We start from the raw sequence: 18,575 nt of genomic DNA, 5'->3' as shown, positions 1-18,575 counted from the left end.
TTTGATATCTGGTGGTCTTCATTCTTATTCAAGTCTTGGTTATTCCCTTTGCATTTCCATATAAATTTTAGAACCAGCTTGTTATTAATAATTTCTACAAAAATACAGCTCTGCTGGAATTTTATTAGAATTACATTCACACTGTGGATTATGTTGCTAAAGAGTTAATATCTTTATAATATTGATTTTTCAATTTATGAGCAGAGTTTGCTTCATTAAATTTTTTTTCTTAATAGTGTTCTGTAGTTTTCCATACAAATATTCTTGCACAAATTTTGTTACATTTATTTCTAGGTATTTGTTGAATTTGGTGCTATTGTAAATATTATTATTTAATACTTTTACTTTCTTTTATCACTGGTATACAGAAATATAATAGATTTTTGTATCTTCAACCTCCATCCAGAGATCCTGATGAATCCATTTATCAATTCTAATTACTAATCCATGCAGTCTTCCAGATTTTCCATAGATACATTAGCGTCATTTGTAAACAATGACAGTTTTATTTCTTCCTTCTTGACCTATACTTTCTTCCTCCACCCTCCTCCCACTCTTCCTCCTCTTTCTTTTGGTACCTTGCTGCACTGGGTAGGACCTCAAGTGCAGGGATGAGCAGCAAGGATGATGAGGACATTCTTCTCTCATACCTGACTGTAAGGAAAATACTTTCAGCATTTCACCATTAAGTATGACATATGCTATTAGGTTTTTATAGTATCCTGTCAGATTAAAGAAGTTCTAGTCTTAATTTTAAAAATCATGAATGAGTATGGAATTTTATCAAATGATTTTTCTGCATTAGTCAAGTTTATTTTTCTCTATTTTGTTAACAAAATCCAGATAAGTAAACGCTAAAACAAACTTGCATCCCTGGAACAAATCCAATTTTGTTATGATCTATTTTCCTCTTTATGTATATAGAGCTTGGTTTATAAATACTTTGTTTAGGAGTTTTGCATCTATGTACCTTGTCAGGTTTTAATATCAAGGTTATGCTGACTCTCTGAAAGGAGTTGGGAAACATTTTCTCTCTCTCTTTCGCCTTGTCCTTTGAAAGAGATCTTTAAACCGAAACAAATTTTATAACTCTTTGTTTTCTCTCCCTATTCAGTTGCCCAGGCCCCAAACCTTGGAGCCTTTCCATCAGTTTTGTTAGTTTTTTTTGGCTGTGCCACACAACTTGCAGGATCTTAGTTCCCCAACCGGAGACTGAATCCTGGCCCCTGGCAGTGAGTGCCCAGAGTCCGAACTACTGGGTTGCCAGGGAAATTGCCTGTCTTGTTAGCTCTTTCTTCACAATAGATCCCCAATTCAACTCACCATGTCCACTGCTACCACGAGATTCAAGCTACCATTATTTCATGGCTAGATGAACTTTAATAGATTTATAACTGGCTCCTGATTTCTGTCTGTCCTCCTTATAATCAGTTCTACACAAAGTGATCATATCAATGTATGTATGATGTCTTCACTCTCTTGCTAAAAATTTCAAATGACTTTCTATTATAAATGACTTCCAGAATAAAATCTAAACTTTTCACCATGTGTGATTAGTCAGAATCAGTCTATTATGACATAATATCATACAGATTTATTGCTCGTAAAGTCTACTGAGAATCTGTATGACTCATCAGGGCAACTGTCTTCATATTGCAATTCAGTGATTCAGCCTACTTAGACCTGGCTCTGTCCGCTGAACAAAGAAGTGGCTTGACGTTCCTGCACTGGCTCTTTGATGCTTTGGCCCCAAAATGACACTAGTCCCTCTGCCCTCAGTCCATTGACTAGAGCTAGTCACATGGACCTACTTAATTAACTCTGTTGCTTTGCTGATTAAAGGAACTGTGAAATATGGGAAAGCAAACGAAATACCTGATAAATGCTACTCTTTTAGCCATTTATGACCCACGAGGCCCCACCTGCCTGCCTGCCTCTCCAGCCATCCTCCGTTCCTCTTTCTCACTCATGTTTCAGCCACAGTACACTTTTGGGTGCTCCTCATGCACACCCAGCTCCTTTCTACATGAGGGTCTGTGCAGTTTTCCTTTCTCTCTGCAATGCTTTCGATCATAGTTTCTCCTGGCTGCTACTTCTGGTCATCCAGTTCTCAGTCCAGTGTCACCATCCCAGCTAAGACACCTGCCTCACCTCACCATAACCTTCTGTCCTCTTGCCTTCTTGTCATCTTCAGAGCCCTATTTCCTCTTTCCTCACCTTTTAGGATTCCAATTATGTGCTTTGTAGAACATTTCAGTGTGTTCTATAGAGCTCTTCTGTTCTTTTCTCATTTTTTTTTCCTAAAATTATGCTGTGCATTTATTTTCTTTCTTGTTGGATTTCTGTCTCTTCCATGTACATTTCACAATAGAAGCCTCTTGTCAGTCTTACAAATCCAACCGCTCTCTTGCCAATCCTTGAGGGTTGTTGTAGGCAGTGAATGAAGCAAAAAACGAACAACAGAAAGGCTCATTGTACACTGTAAATTGAGACTAAAAAATGTCACCTGGAGGGTAGGGCACCACCCCCCTGCAAGCTGGGGGCCTGCCCAGGTAGGGCTGTAGTTACACACATGTGGTACATAACAGAGGTTCCCCGGGATGGAGACCTCTTTTTTTAAAGAAAGATTGTGACTGTGCTGGGTCTTCATTGCTTCTGCATGGGCTTTCTCTAACTGTGGCAAGTGGAGGCTCCTCTTCATTCCTATGTGCAGGCTTCTCGTTGTGGCAGCTTCTCTTGTTGCAGAGCACAGGCTCTGAGTGCACAGGCTTCAGGAATTGTGGTGCACGGACTGGTGGCGTGTGCAATCTTCCCAGACCGGGGATTGAACCCATGTCTCTTGCACTGGCAGGCAGGTTCTTATCCACTGTGCTACCAGGGAAGTCCTGGGGACCTCTTTTAATGTGTGTTTGTTTTTAAAAGGATCAGACTTTGATGTCATAGAAGTTGTGTTTTTATTTTTTAATGTCATCTGTAATGGCAAAAGACATTTGGATTCCAATAAGGGTTATAGATAAATTTATAGATTGAAAAAATTAACCAAAATAGTATCTTTATCTGTTTGAAACAGTGTTGCATACATGTATGTACAAAGCATTGTGTTTATTCAGTCTCCATAAAATTGTTCACATGATATGGATTTGTGAACATTTTACAATAAGCCCATGCTAGAGATCCACACATGTATAAAAAAAAAATCTCTGATTACAACTTCATATACTCAGGAATAAAGCCTGACATATACTTAGATTTGCTCTAAGGAGAGGATAGTAAGTATTCTTTTATCCCATTAACACTTACTAAATATCCACTGCTGTCAAACACTAGTCTTGATACCACCTGCTTTGCTGGATGAATCACTTCATGGTCTCTGCCCTGAAGGAGCTCCATATCTAGAAAAGAAGATACATGAGCTTTAGGCACCTCCCCCATCTCTACCATAGCCTTACTAAGTCAAGCTCCCTGAGCCTGACTCCTTTGAGGATTAATCTTCCCAGATTTCTCAGTCCCTTGTATAAATAGGCTTCCTGTGACTCATACTAGTTTAAGGTGAAGCTAGAGCCCTGATACATATACTAATAAACACTATGCCCGTCCTTTGTGGAAAGCCTTAACATGAGTGGTTGAAACCACTACAAGAGCTATAGCAGTTCAGCAGGTGTCACTTCCCATTTCTGGGATTGGGAAGGGTTCACAGCAAAGTTGATTTTAAGCTGTGTCTTAAAAGCTAGAGAAAGGAAGGCAAAACAGAAGCAATTCAGGTAAAAAATGCATGTAAGTCAAAGTCTGTGGGCTGGATGTGCAAGGAAGGCACACTTGCAGAAGAAAAGCAATAGCTCTCAGTGACCGGCTGTGGAATCCGAACTCCACAAGGCAGTGGGACGTGGACCTGGAAATGGTATTTTCAAAGCAGCATGGAGGGAGATTGTGTTCAGTGTACCCCATGGGGTCTGGCAGAGTGTAGCTGTTTCTCAAATATTCATGTTCTGAGGGACTTGAGAAAACAAAGCCAGGAGAATAGTCAAGGTCACTGAAATGGTCACTGGGTTGTGAGGTACTGTTAGCAAATGCATGTCTGTGTGCTTGATACACAGCAAGACCAAACAATTTTAAAAAATGTTGGAGTTTGGAGTAGAGAAAGGTTTATTGAAAGGCCATACAAGGAGATGACGAGTGGCTCATGCTTTAAAACCCCTGAACTCCCAGAAAGCTTTCAGCAAAGCCCTTTTCTAGAAAAGGTGAGGGAGGGATGTGGTTAGTTGTTGCAGACTTCTTGGTGTCTGATCATTTGTTCTTGAGGTCAGGTCAGAGTCAGATAATGATGTTTCTATAAATTTCCACCAAACAAACATTACTTTCTGTCTGACTAGAAAGAACAAAATCCCAAGGTTCAGCTTTTACCCTCTGAGGTCCAGGCCCTGGCTAAAAGTAGCAGGTCTCTGCGGGGCTAGTTACCCTGCTGGGAGCATTGGTCCAGCACCCAGTCTGGGTCCTTATGCCTGTGCCCAGGCCTGGCTGATGAGGCAGACCTCAGCTGGCAGCACCCTCAGGGCCAGGTCCCAGACCCTGCGCAGCCATCATCACTGAGGAAACAAGGTACCCAGGACCCAGCCAGTCCTCAGGCTTTCATTTAAACTGGAGAGAATTACTTGCATAGGATCACTAGGAATATATATTGTAGCAAATACCAATCAGGTTAATTCCTAGCTCACAACAATTGCCCTTCTTTGAGAAGGGCCACAACAGAAGTGGAGCTGAAGTGGATGTGCAGTGTCCTTGCAACTTAACCCTGGCCTCTGGCCACCTCCTAGGGGTAGACAGCTGATCTCAGCTATACCAATTTTTGAAACTTAGAGAGACTGAAGTTGGTTGAAGCTGTTACCTTAACAGCAGTATCCATATACTCCAGGTGCTGAGGCCTCCATGGACTGTGACCCACGGAGACTGTCATCACCATTAGGTAACGAAGCTGGGTCTGGGCCTGGCCAGTGGGCAACTATGGCGAGGGATCTGGAGCTCTGTAGAACACAGACCTCAGCCTGTTCCTGGGTCCCCCAGCTAAACCCACCCACCTAAGGCCTGGAGGGCCGCAGAGAAAAGGCTGAGATCTGCCTCCTACCACACTCTCTGCAGGGAGAGAACCGCCGCAAGGCTGACTTGGTGGAGTGGGACCCCTAACTGTGGCACTAAGGGTCTCCCAATAATAGTCTTGAGCTAATAGCTGCACACCTGCTCCACCCCATCACAGTACCAGGGGCCAGAGAATGTGATGGCCGTGGGAAGAGACACCTGGGAGAGACCTGGGGAGAACTTCCTGGAGGGGAGTCGAGTCCACCTTAGAGATTCTGGGTCTTCTTCCCTGAATATTCTGAACACTCTGGTTTCCTGTAGATGCCCTCACAAATCCTGATGACTGAAGAAACGTGAGTAATGCCCTGAGCAGTTTCATTTCTAATTGTCATTGAATTTATACACTTACACGTGTCTTCTACTCAGAAATTTCCCTGGAGATCATGGGATTTTATTTCACTTTTGGTTCACTTCTCTGACGTGAGCCTTCCCACGAGCCCTCCTCTGCACAGCACATGATTGCCGCTGTTAACGGACAGATGCTCAATGGCCTGGAATTGCCCTCTGTCAGCCCTGAATCCTATGCGTCCCACAAGGCTGGTGCAAACATCCCCTCGCTGCCCACTCTCGCACCATTTCCCTTCAGCTCTGTCAGTATCAGTCCCCACAGGACTTGAAGATCCTGTGGGCTTGCCTTGTTCAGCCCTCCTCTCCCCCTAGGCTTCCTCTGGAGGCACCAAAGGGCCATGCAGACCCTGACCCATGGCCATGGTCTCACGGGGCACTGGTGTTTAAGTGGCACCGACTGGAGCTTTGTTAAGTTCAGCTGCTACTCATTTCAGCTGGCGGCGGGGGCGGTTGGGGGGGGCGGTGTCAGATAAAACTCTTGGAATTTTAGCACTTCGAGTTCTGCTTTCCAGTTTCCTTTTGCTTCTGTCCACTGTTCAAGCCAGAACACTTTCTCTTTGACTCGTGTGTGGCTGAGGAACGAGGTCCTTTCTGTTTGGTGTCTTGGGGCTCAGGCCTGGGGGTGCCCCCATCTCCTGCCCTGGACAGCTTGGCCTTCATCCTTCTCCCTGAAGTGTCTGAGAGGAAGACATTCTCCAGTTTGGTTTCTTCTCTTCCTTGTTTCTTGTAACTGTTACCGAGCACAAGGTCTGGGTGCCTGCTGCACAGTGAGGCCAAATATACCAAAATGCAAGAATTTGGAGCAAATAAAGGTTTATTGCAGGGCCCCGCGAGGAGATGGATGGCTTATATCTTAAAAACCCCAAACTCCCCCAAAGCCTTCAGCAAAGCCCTTTTTCTAGGAAAGGAGAGGGAGGGGCATGGTTAGTTGTAGACTTCTTTGTGTCTTTGTACCCTGGGTCAGGAAGCTCCCCTGGAGAAGGAAATGGCACCCCACTCCAGTACTCTTGCCTGGAAAATTCCATGGATGGAGGAGCCTGACGGGCTACAGTCCATGGGGTCGCAGAGAGTCAGACACGACTGAGCAACTTCACTTTCACTCCTCACTTTCTTTGTGTCTGATCCTTTATTCTGGAGGTCAGTCATGGTCAGATAACCATGTTTTTGTAAAACTCCACCAAACAGTCCGTTCTGACAAGGAAGGGCAAGGTCCCAAGACTCCAAGTTCACCTTCCGAGGTCTAGGCCCGGGCTAAGAGAAGGCGGCGGGGTGGGGCGTCCCTGCTCGGGCCGGGGGTACCCTGCCCGGGAGCATTAGTCCAGCACCCAGCCGGGTCCTACTGCCAGTGCTGAAGAAGCAGATCTCAGCTGGTGGCTCCCTCAGGGCCAGGTCCCCAGACCCTGCCCAGCCATCATCGCTGAGGCAGCCAGGCGTCCAGAACCCAAGTAGCCCTCGGCCTCCTCAGGCCGGCCAAATAGCAGTCTGGGGGCCAGATCCCGCAGCCCGCAGCCCATGCAGATGGCCGCTGCTATTAGATCCCAGAGGCGGGAATAGGGGCGAGGTTCACTACTACCTCAAGGCCTGGGACCAGCCCGTGTGTGCGGCCTGTGGACACAGGCCTCTAGACCCCGCAGGACACAGCTCTAAGCTTGTTCCGCGGACCCCTCAGCTCACCCGATGGCCTAAGGCCGGGTGAGCTGGAGGGCCCCGGGGAGGACAGGACCCACCTCTTACCTCACTTTGCTTTGGACAACCACCACCCCTCTGACCACTGGCAGAGCAGAGCTACTAACGGTTGCTCGCTCTGGGGAGGGATCTCCTGTGACTCCAACCAATGGCCAAGTGGCCATTGCTCACTGACAGTTGCCGGTTGGGGGTGCAGTCTACTGCCGGCGCCGACCAATGGCTAAGCGTGACCACTAATCACTGCTCGAATCTTCTGGCTTAATGGTCTCACAGCAACCGTTGCCTGGTAACAGGTTGCTGGGTAAGGCCGGCGCAACAGCTGCGCGCTAGGGGCTGTGCACTGCCCCACTGTATTAGGTAACTTGATTCCTCAATATTCTCGGCTCCCCTTCTGTTTCGTTTCCCTCCTTCCTAAATGATTTCAAAGTCTGTTTCCTTAGTCACAAACATAGACATTAAAAAAAAAAAAAAGCACCCTGTCTATACTGTTATTTTATCTAACCTAGTAAACTCCACTTTAATGCAACTAAATATGGATATATATTTGAGAAGGCCTTCATTTTGTGGGTGTGTGAGCATGTGATTCCAGCTTCCAGCCTGGGATCCTCAGGCCAAGCTAAAGAAGCACCCCTAGCAGAGTCTCAGACATCAGAGCTGCCAAGGAATGGTTTAGCCATGGAAACCCTGAGATCCAGTGAGGAATTATGGAAAGTGAAAGTGAAAGTGAAGTCACTCAGTTGTGTCCAACTCTTTGCGACCCCATGGACTGTAGCCTGTCAGGCTCCTTCCTCCATGGGATTTTCCAGGCAAGAGTACTGGAGTGGGGTGCCATTTCCTTCTCCAAGGGATCTTCCCGACCCAGGAATCGAACCCGGGTCTCCCGCATTGCAGGCAGACGCTTTACCGTGGGAGCCATCAGGGAGCTGCCAAGGGATGGTTTAGCCCTGGAAACCCTGAGATCCAGTGAGGAATTATGGAAATCCTAGCCCTTTTCTTTCGGTGGTCAGAGTTCATCATCCCACCTCCACTATGTCTAATGCATGCTTCTTTGTTTGCAGTGATCGCACTTATTTGTTTGTTTAGAGCAATGATTACTTGTTTAGATCAATGATTCCCAAATCTGACTGCATATTAAAATAAAAGTTTTTTAAAAACACCAATGCCATAGACATAACAAGACAGCCCCAAGAGTTGTTAATTGTTGAAGCTGGATAGCAGGTATATGGACATTCATTACTGTATATTTCTAATTTTATATGAGTTTGAAATGTAAATGTTTGAAATATAAATATATAAAACAATATAAAACTGGGCCTATAGCAATCCAGTTACAATTGAATTTTGAGAGCCCCTGGGCTTAGAATCTGTAGTTCTAAGTGCTTCCCAGGGGTTCTGAGGGTTGAGATGGGGCCATGGGGGACATGAAGAGGATTGAAGGGATTATAGTAGCTGCCTCTGGACTGTGAGCTTAGGTGAAATGTCAGATGACTTCCCCTAAAGTATTTATTCCTGATTTAGATAATTGATCAAACATCCCTAGAATGATGACTAAAGGTAACCCATGCATCACACTGTTTAGCTCAAGTATTTTTGTAAACTATTGTTATTTGTTTATTTTTCCTTTTGGCTGTTGTGGGCCTTCATCGCTGCACGGGCTTTTCTCTAGCTGTGGCGAGTGGGGACAGCTCCCTAGCCGTGGTGCCTGGGTTTCTCATTGCAGTGGCTTCTCTTGCTAGGGAACATGGGCTTTAGGGCACGTGGGCTTCAGCAGCTGCACTCATGGGCTCTAGAGCACAGGCCCAATAGATGTGGTGCGTGGGCTTAGCTGCTCCGCAGTACGTTGGATCCTTCCAGATCAGGATTGAACTCGTGTCTCCTACAATGGTAGGAGGATTCTTTACCACTGAGCCACCAGGGAAGCCCTAGCTGAAGTATTTTAAAGTAAATTATAGACCACCGACACGGCACGCGATGGCTCACTTAGGAGTTAATGAGTGAGTTTCTGAAGAGAATAGTCCTTTCCATTTTATTTGTATTTGCATTCTCAGCATCTAGCACTTGGCCAGACATTTTGTCATTATAAGTAAATGTTTGTTAATTTTTTTAAGAAGATGAGAATGACATAAGTAGACATTGGGTTAAGACACACTGTTAACTTCATGTAGGGTTAAGAATATGAAGCTCTGGGGCTGGATTGCCCGGGTTCAGATTTCAGCTCTGCCATTTAACCTCATCATTCACTGTCTAGTAACTTTGCTGCTTGGCCCCTTACCTTTTTCATATGTTAAATGGAAAAAAAAAAAAAAAAAGAACCTATCTCATATGTTTGTTGTAAGAGTTTAAGTATATATACTTAAACATGCCTGGGACATAGTAAGCATTCAGTTATGTTGTAGTTCTTGTTAAGAAGAAGATCGCCCTCAGAATGGTGCCTGGTACATGGTACACCACTGGCTTATAGTAAACGTTTGCTGAATGAGTGAATATTCTGGTTTTGTGATTATTTGTCTCCAGTTTTACCCATTTCACTGTACTCTCCAGTTACGAAATACAGCAGAGGGTAACTTCTGAATTGAAGGTTGGGTTGAAAGTCAGAGGAAGTAATCCTGAGGTTGTGTAGATTCAGTTTCAAGCCCAACCAGAAGGGCGGAGTGAACACTGTGGGAGTTTTAAAGTTGAGAGGCCTGGTGATTGCAAAAGAGAAGGGATGTTTCTAGTTAAGTCAGTCTGACCCCAGTGCCTTGAAGAGGGGTACCCGTATATGAGGCTGCTCTTCATAGGGTATTTACCTAGATTTCTTCCCACCTCTCCAGCTTCCAGCTCTGTCTAAACTAAGAATCTGTACTGGCTTAGGCCTGGATAGATGTTCGAGATCCACACTTCAAGGCAGCAGCAAGGATTTACTTCCAGATAAACACTGTCCCTTGTTTATCTTCAAAATGTTATTAAAGCTCACACTCACATGTAATGAAGAGCCATTTAAATTTATCAAAACCCAGTAGAAGTGCCCAAGTTTGGAAGTACAATATAAATGGGAGAATTGCTATGCTTTCCTCTAGTGGCTAACAGCTTTGGGAAATTCCCTTAATCTTTTCAGATCTTGGTTTCCTCCTCTGACACTCTGTAGCTTGATGACTAACGTGAAAGGTTATTTAAAGAACATAATAATAATAAGTATAGTGAATCAACTCATCAGGGGCTAAGGATTTCTTTTGCTAAAGAATAAGAAAGAAATCAAGGAAAAGAGATAAGAATTTAGCCACAAAGTTCCAGAAGTCTAGGTTAAGAAGTTAAGTGAAAGTGAAAAGTGAAGTTGCTCAGTCGTGTCCTACTCTTTGCGACCCCATGGACAGTAGCCTACCAGGCTCCTCCCTCCATGGGATTCTCCAGGCAAGAGTACTGGAGTGGGTTGCCATTTCCTTCTCCAGGGGATCTTCCCGACCCAGGGATTGAACCGGGGTCTCCCACATTCCAGGCAGACACTTTAACCTCTGAGCCACCAGGGAAGCCATGAAGCCCTTATTCTAAGGACATCAGTGAAAATTATGGAGCAGGAAACTGGTAAGTTTAAAAAGAGTTTGTAGAAGGGTTATTGGCCCAGGTAAATAGAATGGACTAGAGGAGAAAGAAGCTGGGGGAACAGAGACTAGTTTGAGTTTGGTATCCGATCCAGGGTCTTACCACATAACTGAGGGAACAGACAGGAGGGGACAGGTAACAGACAATTTTTTAAGAAACAGACTTTTTTTTTTTTTAAATTTTAGCAAGTGCTATGATGTTCTGAGTCAAAGATGACTCAGGCCTTAAGCCTGGAGATTGGATGATGGTGGTGGCTCTTACATAAAGGAGAGGAAGAATAACTTTGGGGGAGATGTTGGTTTAATTTTGCATGAGTTGAGTTTGGGTTGCTGTCAAGATACTGAATGGCCACAAAAATTAAACAGTATGGTTTCATAAAAAAGAGGGTAAATACTGAGGATCAGGGAGGATTTCAAGGCCTTCAAATGGGCATGGAAAGACTCAGGTACAGCAATGCTCCCATCACCTCTAAACTCTCCTCTAGAAGGAGGAAGCCATCTCTTCTGGAGAAGAGGCAGGACTGAGATGATCACCACTGGGCTTGGGTGTGCTCAAAAGTGAGGTCAGAGGTGTGTTTAAGGCTAGGGAAAGCAGTACGTCACTTTCAGAATGTCACTTAGAAACACTCAACAAGGAGATCAAGGACTGGATGAGAATGCAGCAATTTGGAAAGAGTTGTATTTATATGTTGTGTCCTTTATGCACAACCAGAGCTTCCCTCTGCAGAGATTTTAAAGGGTTAAAGTGTAACAATGGCAGGTGAAATTCTGAAACAAGTTGAATAAATGAAGGCCATTCCCAAAACTTATGAAAAGACACCAACCTTTCGAGTCAAGCCTCTCTGTGCCTTATCCTCTCTCTTTGCCTTTGTCTATATCCTTAGAGCATTATCTTTAATTAAAAGAGCTTTTATTGCATGCTTATGATGTGGAAGACACAGAGAAAGAGAAAACATAGCCTGATCAACATGGAATAAGCTATTCACCACCACTGCAAGGCTGCACAGATACCAACTGCAATGACCTGTGAGTGGCCGGGCTTCCCAGAGGAGAGAGCTGGAAGTGGACCCAGAGTGACGGGCAGGGTCTGAATGGAGGTAGCAGCAGCTGCAAAGGCTTGGAGAAGGCATTGTCCGCAGTATCTTTTAGGGGATACTGGCTTAAGCACACTCGGGGAAATGGCAGGTAATTTTAGTTAGATAGAATGGGGCCAGACTGAGGAGATCTTTGTTTAGAGACATTGGTTAGGACATCTAAGTGCTAGAAACCAACTGAGCAAGTTTTTATGTACAACTGTATAATGTGGTGGTTAGAGCCCGGATGACAGACGGCTTGGTGTGAATCCTGAACCTAGTTGTCCAACCATGGGCAAGCTGTTTAATTTTCCTGTCCCTCGGTTTTCTTATATGTAAAATGAAGTAATATATACAATTGTCGGGAGGATTATATAAGATAATTTGTATAAAGGGACTAGAATGCTAAATGCTTAGGAAGTTTTAGCTTTTCACTTTCTCTTTCATAACTTTTAATATTAATTGAATTTGGGGACTTCCCTGATGGTCCAGTGACTAAGACTTCATGTTCCCAATGCACAGAGCTTGGTCAGAGAAGTAGATCCCGCTTGCTGCATTGAAGATCAAAGATCCCACGTACCTAAGACCTGCTGCTGCTGCTGCTGCTAAGTCGCTTCAGTCGTGTCCGACTCTGTGCGACCCCATGGGCAGCAGCCCACCAGGCTGCTCTGTCCATGGGATTCTCTAGGCAAGAACACTGGAGTGGGGTGCCATTTCCTTCTCCCTAGCACAGCCAAATAAATATTTTTTTTTAATTAGTTGAATTTTATAACCGTAAAAACAATAGCCTTTATTTTTAAAAGTTCATCACAGCTCACCTATAGGAAATTTCACTGCTCTGAGGACTACTGTGTCTAAATGAATGTCATTTTTAAAAGGTAATAAAATTTCAGGCCCTATTCTTCTGAAGGAAAGAGCATTCATTATTCCAATTTCACGGATGGTCAACTAGTTGGCCAACTTGGAAAGTGTTGAATACTACATGGTAACTCCAGAGGAGAAATTTGGTAATTTGGGTTACTGATCTTAGGTGAAGCAATTACTTGAATAAGTAGTTGCAAAGAAACTATTTCTTTCAACCATTGTCAGAATGTATGTGAATTGATATGACATTTTTGGAAAGTAATCCAGCACTACTAAACTTTTGCTATATCTGTGGACCCAGCTATTCTCACCAAAGAAATATATCATATAGAAGTAAATTTACAAAAATACTTATTGCAGCATCATTTATAATTGAAGAAAACTGGAAACAGCCTTAATATTCATCTCAAGAAAGTGGCTGGCTGAATTATGGTACGACCATGCTCTGGAATATATATATCCAGGGAATAAATTAAGTCTATATATGGCCCAGGAGGAATATTCATGATATATTGTGAATAACAAAGGAAAATTACAGAATGATGTGTGTGCTATGATTTCATCTTTGTTAAAAAAAAAACCCAAACAAAAAAAGTCCAACAATCGTGTGTGTATATATTTGTATTGATGTGGAAAGATGTATAGGACACCCATCAAGTTATTGACACTCATTACCTTGGGGTCATGGAAACCATAAAGTGTGTCTACAATCTGACTTGTCAAAATGAACATATATTGCTTTGGGGTGAACGTAACAGGAAGACCAAGGTTGAAAAGAAATCACTCAACTGCTTTAAATCAACCACGGTATTCAGATCTTGAGTTATAATCTTGCTTTCAAAAGACTTTGCTGGGTAACTGGGGTCTTTATTCAGTAATCACTAGATAATCCCAAAGAGAAGGTTAGAAGATGGTGGGTACGTATATTCTCTCCAGTAATCAGAAAGCAGAGACTCTTAAAATTAGAGATCAGGAAGTTTGATGTTGATTCCCAGCAAAGAATAATTCACTAAAAAGTTTACTGGCATGTATTTAGATAATAAAGTAGCAATTATTAGGAGCCTGCATTTCCATGAATTAAGTCATGCTAAAGTTAAATTAATCATATTTTAACCAGGGTATTGTTGTACATATAAAGAATTGAAACTTTTATCATAATATGTAAGTACCAAGGTAAACATGAGTTAGAAATATATGCAAAAGTCCAGAGTATTGATTGACCTTAATTATATTTGATTAAGATCAATCAATCTGTTGATTTCAATTTGTTATCTCTGCTTCCCTGGTGGTTCAGTTGGTAAAGGATCTTCCTGCAATGCAGGAGACCCGAGTTTGATCCCTGGGTTGGGAAGATCTCCTGGAGAAAGGAATGGCTACTCACTCCAGTATTCTTGCCTGGAGAATTCCCTGGACAGGTGAGCCTGCGGAGCTAGTCCATGGGGTTGCAAAGAATCAGAGACAGCTGAGCAACTAACCCAGAAGTAGGTCTCTACCTTTGGCCTCCACCTTTGGCCTCCTTTCAAGTTCTTAGCTATAGATATAGAAAAGAAGTCTACAAAAAATGTCATATATATCTACATATAGATATAAAGGACATAAAGCTTAGAGGGAGTGCTAAGTATTCTTTAAGATAAGATTAGGATGTGAAAATTTTCTGATGGGTTGGAGAGACTACAATAATAATATGTGGAGGAACTGCATTACATGGAAAGTTCATTCAGGTTCAAAAAATTAACTCCACAAGAAAGCAAGCAGGCTGGACCAATATAGATTTTTAAACTCTGAAGACCTGTAGGAAACCCTAAAGCAACTCTTGGGTGACGCAATGGAGGATTAACAAAGAACAAATGAACCATGTGCCTCTGGTGTACTGTGGGGGGAAAGCCTAGTAAATGGAGCCCACTCTGGGGACTGCAGTACAAACTGAACATACTCAGAATAGTGGCCAGAGAAAAGAAGCCTCCAGAATTAATGTTTTTAGTGTCACATAAGTATAGGGGCTGATTCCTGAGTTAAAGAGACATCACTTTGCCTATAAAGGTCTGTATAGTCAAAGTTATGGTTTTTCCAGTGGTCAAGTATGGATGTGAGAGTTGGACTATAAAGAAGGCTGAGTGCCGAGAATTGATGCTTTTGAACTGTGGTGTTGGAGAAGATGCTTGAGACTCCCTTGGACTGCAAGGAGATCCAACCAGCCAATCCTAAATGAAATCAACCCTGAATATCCATTGGAAGGACTGATGCTGAAGCTGAAACTCCAATACTTTGGGCATTTGATTCGAAGAGCCGATTCATTGGACAAGACCCCCGATTCTGGGAAAGATTCAAGGCAAAAGGAGAAGGGGGCAAAAGAGGATAAGATGGTTAGATAGCATCACTGACTCAATGGACATGAATTTGAGCAAACTCCGGGAGACAGTGGACAGGGAAGCCTGGCATGCTGTAGTTCACGGTGTCACAGAGTCGGATCAACTTAGCAACTGAACAACAACAGTCTCTGTTCATGAAACCCTGTCTCAGCGGGAGTTGGGAGTGACATGGGTGTGAATGAGAGACCCACACTCCACCTTTGCCCTGCCATCAAGCAAGTTGTTACTGCTGCCCTTTTCTTAACTCCACACACATCCTACATATGTAAAGCCAGGTTTCCTGGAGCATAGGCAGTGTAATTTAAGGTAGCGCATAGACCCAGCATTAAATAACATCAGATCTCATGGTGAATTTGCCAGTCATGCTCCAAATTTCTTTCAGTCCACTGACTGTATACACAGAAGAAAGTCTCTGTTTGGTGTTGATAAGTTTTTGACATTTCTCTCACATGTGCTGATTTTTTCTTTTTAATAAGAATAAAGCAGGCCTGGGGCATAGAGCCTTCAGCAAGCCACAGGAGCTAGTTGGAGTTTTTAAACACTGTTATGTTCTTGTATTTATTTTTATAAGGGAAACTGGCTTTCCATGTATGGTAATGATCTAGTTGCTAATGGGGAGCAAAATAAAATGTGAGAGTCTAACAGTGCTTTATAGTAAGAGAACAGGAAATACAGCCTCATTCAGTTCAGGGTAGGTCTGTCTCTAGGGAGGTTTTTTTTTCCCCCTCCCTAAAACCTTATTTAATACACATGCAAAAAAGGATAGTCTTGTAAAACCTTTTTAAAATTAGAAATTAAGTTCCCTGTGATCACTTCTGGCCTTTACATTTCTAGGTTCAGCACAGGGCATTTAGGACGATCCCTAAATTCAGCTCTCCATTCAGCCACACTGGCGTTTGCTCTGCTTTCTGCCTCCACCCTTTCCTCTAGGGAAGTTCTTGCTGGGAACCTGGGTGGAGTGAAAAAAGGGAAGGATAAAAGGAAAGAAGGGTTTGGGTTTTGAGGGGAAAAAAACCTCTTAAGTCCATATATTGAAGAAGATTTTTCAAGTATGTTGTTCTACTGACTGGGGTGGACAGTGCCGAAAACAAAGTGTGTCTGTGAACGTTCATACTGTATCACCTGGCCTTTGGACAAGGGCTGAAGCTCTCTCTCCTGATGACCTAGGTGACTTAGCCCGGATGCAGCTGCAGCCTGTTGCTTGCATCATTTGCCCAGCCTCTGTTGTGGAGAGTGAATTGGCAAGTCAGCAGTTTGCTTTCAAAGCCCATTTATTTAGGTGGTTGGTTTTTTTTTTTTTTTTTTTTGGTCTCAAACACTATATGTACACCCACATTCTTAGCAGCATTATTCACGATAGCTAAAAGGTGGAAGCAATCCAAGTGTCCGCTGATGGATGAAACAATAAACAAAATGTGGTTTGTGCACACAATAAAATATTATTCACCCTTGAGAAGGAAGGAAATTCTGACACATACTGCAATATGGATGAACCATGGAAACATTATAGGTAAAACAGGCCAGATACAAAAGTATAAATATTGTATGATTGCATCAGGTATTCTAGAAGAGTAGAATTCATAGAGACAAACATTAGAATGGTGGTTACCAGCATTTGAGGGGAGCGGCAAACGGGGAGTTACTGGTTAATGGGGACAAAGTTTCAGTCCTAGATGATGAAAAATTTCTGGAATTGGATAGTGGTAATGGCTGCACAACAATGTGGATGTGCTTAATACTACTTAAATCTTACACTTAAAAATGGTCAAAGTTATTACTAAGACTTTAGCCAAACCCAGGTGGTTCAGTGGTTAAGAATCCGCCTGCCAGTGCAGGAGCCGCAGGAGGTGCAATTCTGATCTCTGAGCTGGGAAGATCCCCTGCTCCTCCCACTCTGGTATTCTTGCCTGGAGAATCCCATGGACAAAGGAGCCTGGAGGGCTACAGTCCAGGGGGTCTCAAAAAGTTGGACTCGACTGGAGCGACTGAGCACAATAGAACACAGGCAAAACCATTCAGTACAGAGGAATGCAGGAGTACCTGGCTATGAAGAAGGCAGTGACGGTGTGTGCCATGCCTCTCTGTTCCCATGGCCATCCCAGCCATTCCCACCTTCTCTGCTCGGTTGTATACCCCGGGGCCACATCAACGCGCCTCTTGCCTTCCAGCTTCTGGCTGGAGTCACTCAGTGGGAGCACCAACAGGAGAACGAGGGAAGAAAGAAGACTGAGGATGGAGAATCTGTTTACCTGGTTCCCTCTCTGCAGGATTGCTGCCCCCTCACTGTCCCTTGACCAGAGGTCCTGCAGATCTGTCTGTCTCCAGACTCTGGTGCTTCCTCCTCTGGCCTCTTCAGACATAGAACACAGCAGTTCCCACTGCCCCCAGCCCCAGGGAACTTGCACTGTCCCTTGTGATTTCCTCACTTCCTGCCAACACCTTTGTAAACAGTCCTCTTAATAAATTCTCAAATTACACAAGTTGAGTGTACCTATAGCTTGGTACGAGGTTATTTATAAAGATCAAAGTTTTAGAAACACTGACCCAAAGAAAATCCACCTATATTCCCCAAAGATTGCTCTGAGCTACCTAAACCTCCCAGATACTCAGATAAGGCAATGGTAAGGGATGGTGAATGGTATCGTCTTCCTCCCCATCCTCCATTCCCTCTCTCATACCAAGTACTTCTTTTCAGTTGCTATTTTAACATTTTCTAATGTTTTCTCCAATCCTGTAGATCGTAAATCACATTTTTGTACCTAACAGAATTTCATTCCAATAAAACCATTGAATGATTCAGATACTCCATAGTTTTATTTAAAAGAAAAAAAAAAGTATTTCTCCTGTATACGTTTCTATTGAATCCTAGGTACAGTTGTCCAAGCATATGGGGCAATTGCAGTTAAGCATGAATAGGAAGGTTGAAATGGTATCTTTGTAAAACTCTTTCAACTGACAATGGAGATAAAGCTCTGTAAAATGAGCCCTCTCTCTCCCCTCTAAGGTGGCTAATCATGGAGAAAGTAAACAAGACTTCTGCATTCTTTCTTAGTCTTAATGGTTTAGAATAAGTTGAATGCCCATTATCCCCCACTCCCAATCCAGGAGGATGCATCCTGCCCGTATACTATATACAGGTTATTTTCAGGTCATGAGACACAGTCTCACTTGCTTGTAAGTTCACTGGCTCAGGTAAGCAGACCATCTTTTTGCTGCAAAAGAAGAGAAACAAGAGGGTGTGTGCTCAGGGCAGGTTCCTGGCTGGTCAGGAGAGAATTGTGAGATCTTGTGTTTCACTGACGTCAGGTCTACAATCATCTCTGGGAAGATTACTACAGGAGTCCACGCCTGTCCTCCAAGGGCCAGGTGTGGTAAGACATACTCTAAATGCCTGCTAGAGGTGGTGCAAAGGGGATACGAATTCCGTGTTCACACCCATGACTGTGACCAGCAGAGGCTGGAGAAGGGGAAGTATGGAATGAGCAACCTTTGTTTCAATAAAACTTTACAGAGGAAACTAAATAGAA

At 43.5% G+C, this 18,575-nt stretch overlaps 1 protein-coding gene across 2 annotated transcripts in view; it reads right to left on the bottom strand.

Moving 5' to 3' along the window:
- Window positions 1-2,937: 2,937 nt before the first annotated feature.
- The window catches only part of PLA1A (phospholipase A1 member A), a 42,017-nt gene continuing 26,379 nt past the window's right edge, over window positions 2,938-18,575 (bottom strand). Inside the window, exon 11 of one of the 2 annotated variants that reach the window (XM_012095077.5) lies at window positions 2,938-3,392. In XM_012095077.5, the coding sequence (XP_011950467.1) occupies window positions 3,362-3,392 (31 nt within the window). In that variant the 3' untranslated portion in view covers window positions 2,938-3,361. Of the gene's footprint in view, window positions 3,393-17,843; window positions 18,261-18,575 lie in introns of those variants that run through there. The other variant, XM_004002946.5, reaches the window with a different exon arrangement.

The sequence above is a fragment of the Ovis aries genome, chromosome 1 (assembly GCF_016772045.2).
Source record: "Ovis aries strain OAR_USU_Benz2616 breed Rambouillet chromosome 1, ARS-UI_Ramb_v3.0, whole genome shotgun sequence".
NCBI lineage: Eukaryota > Metazoa > Chordata > Mammalia > Artiodactyla > Bovidae > Ovis > Ovis aries.
Note: the sequence above shows the minus strand (reverse complement) of the source record. Positions and strands in the feature narration are given on the sequence as shown.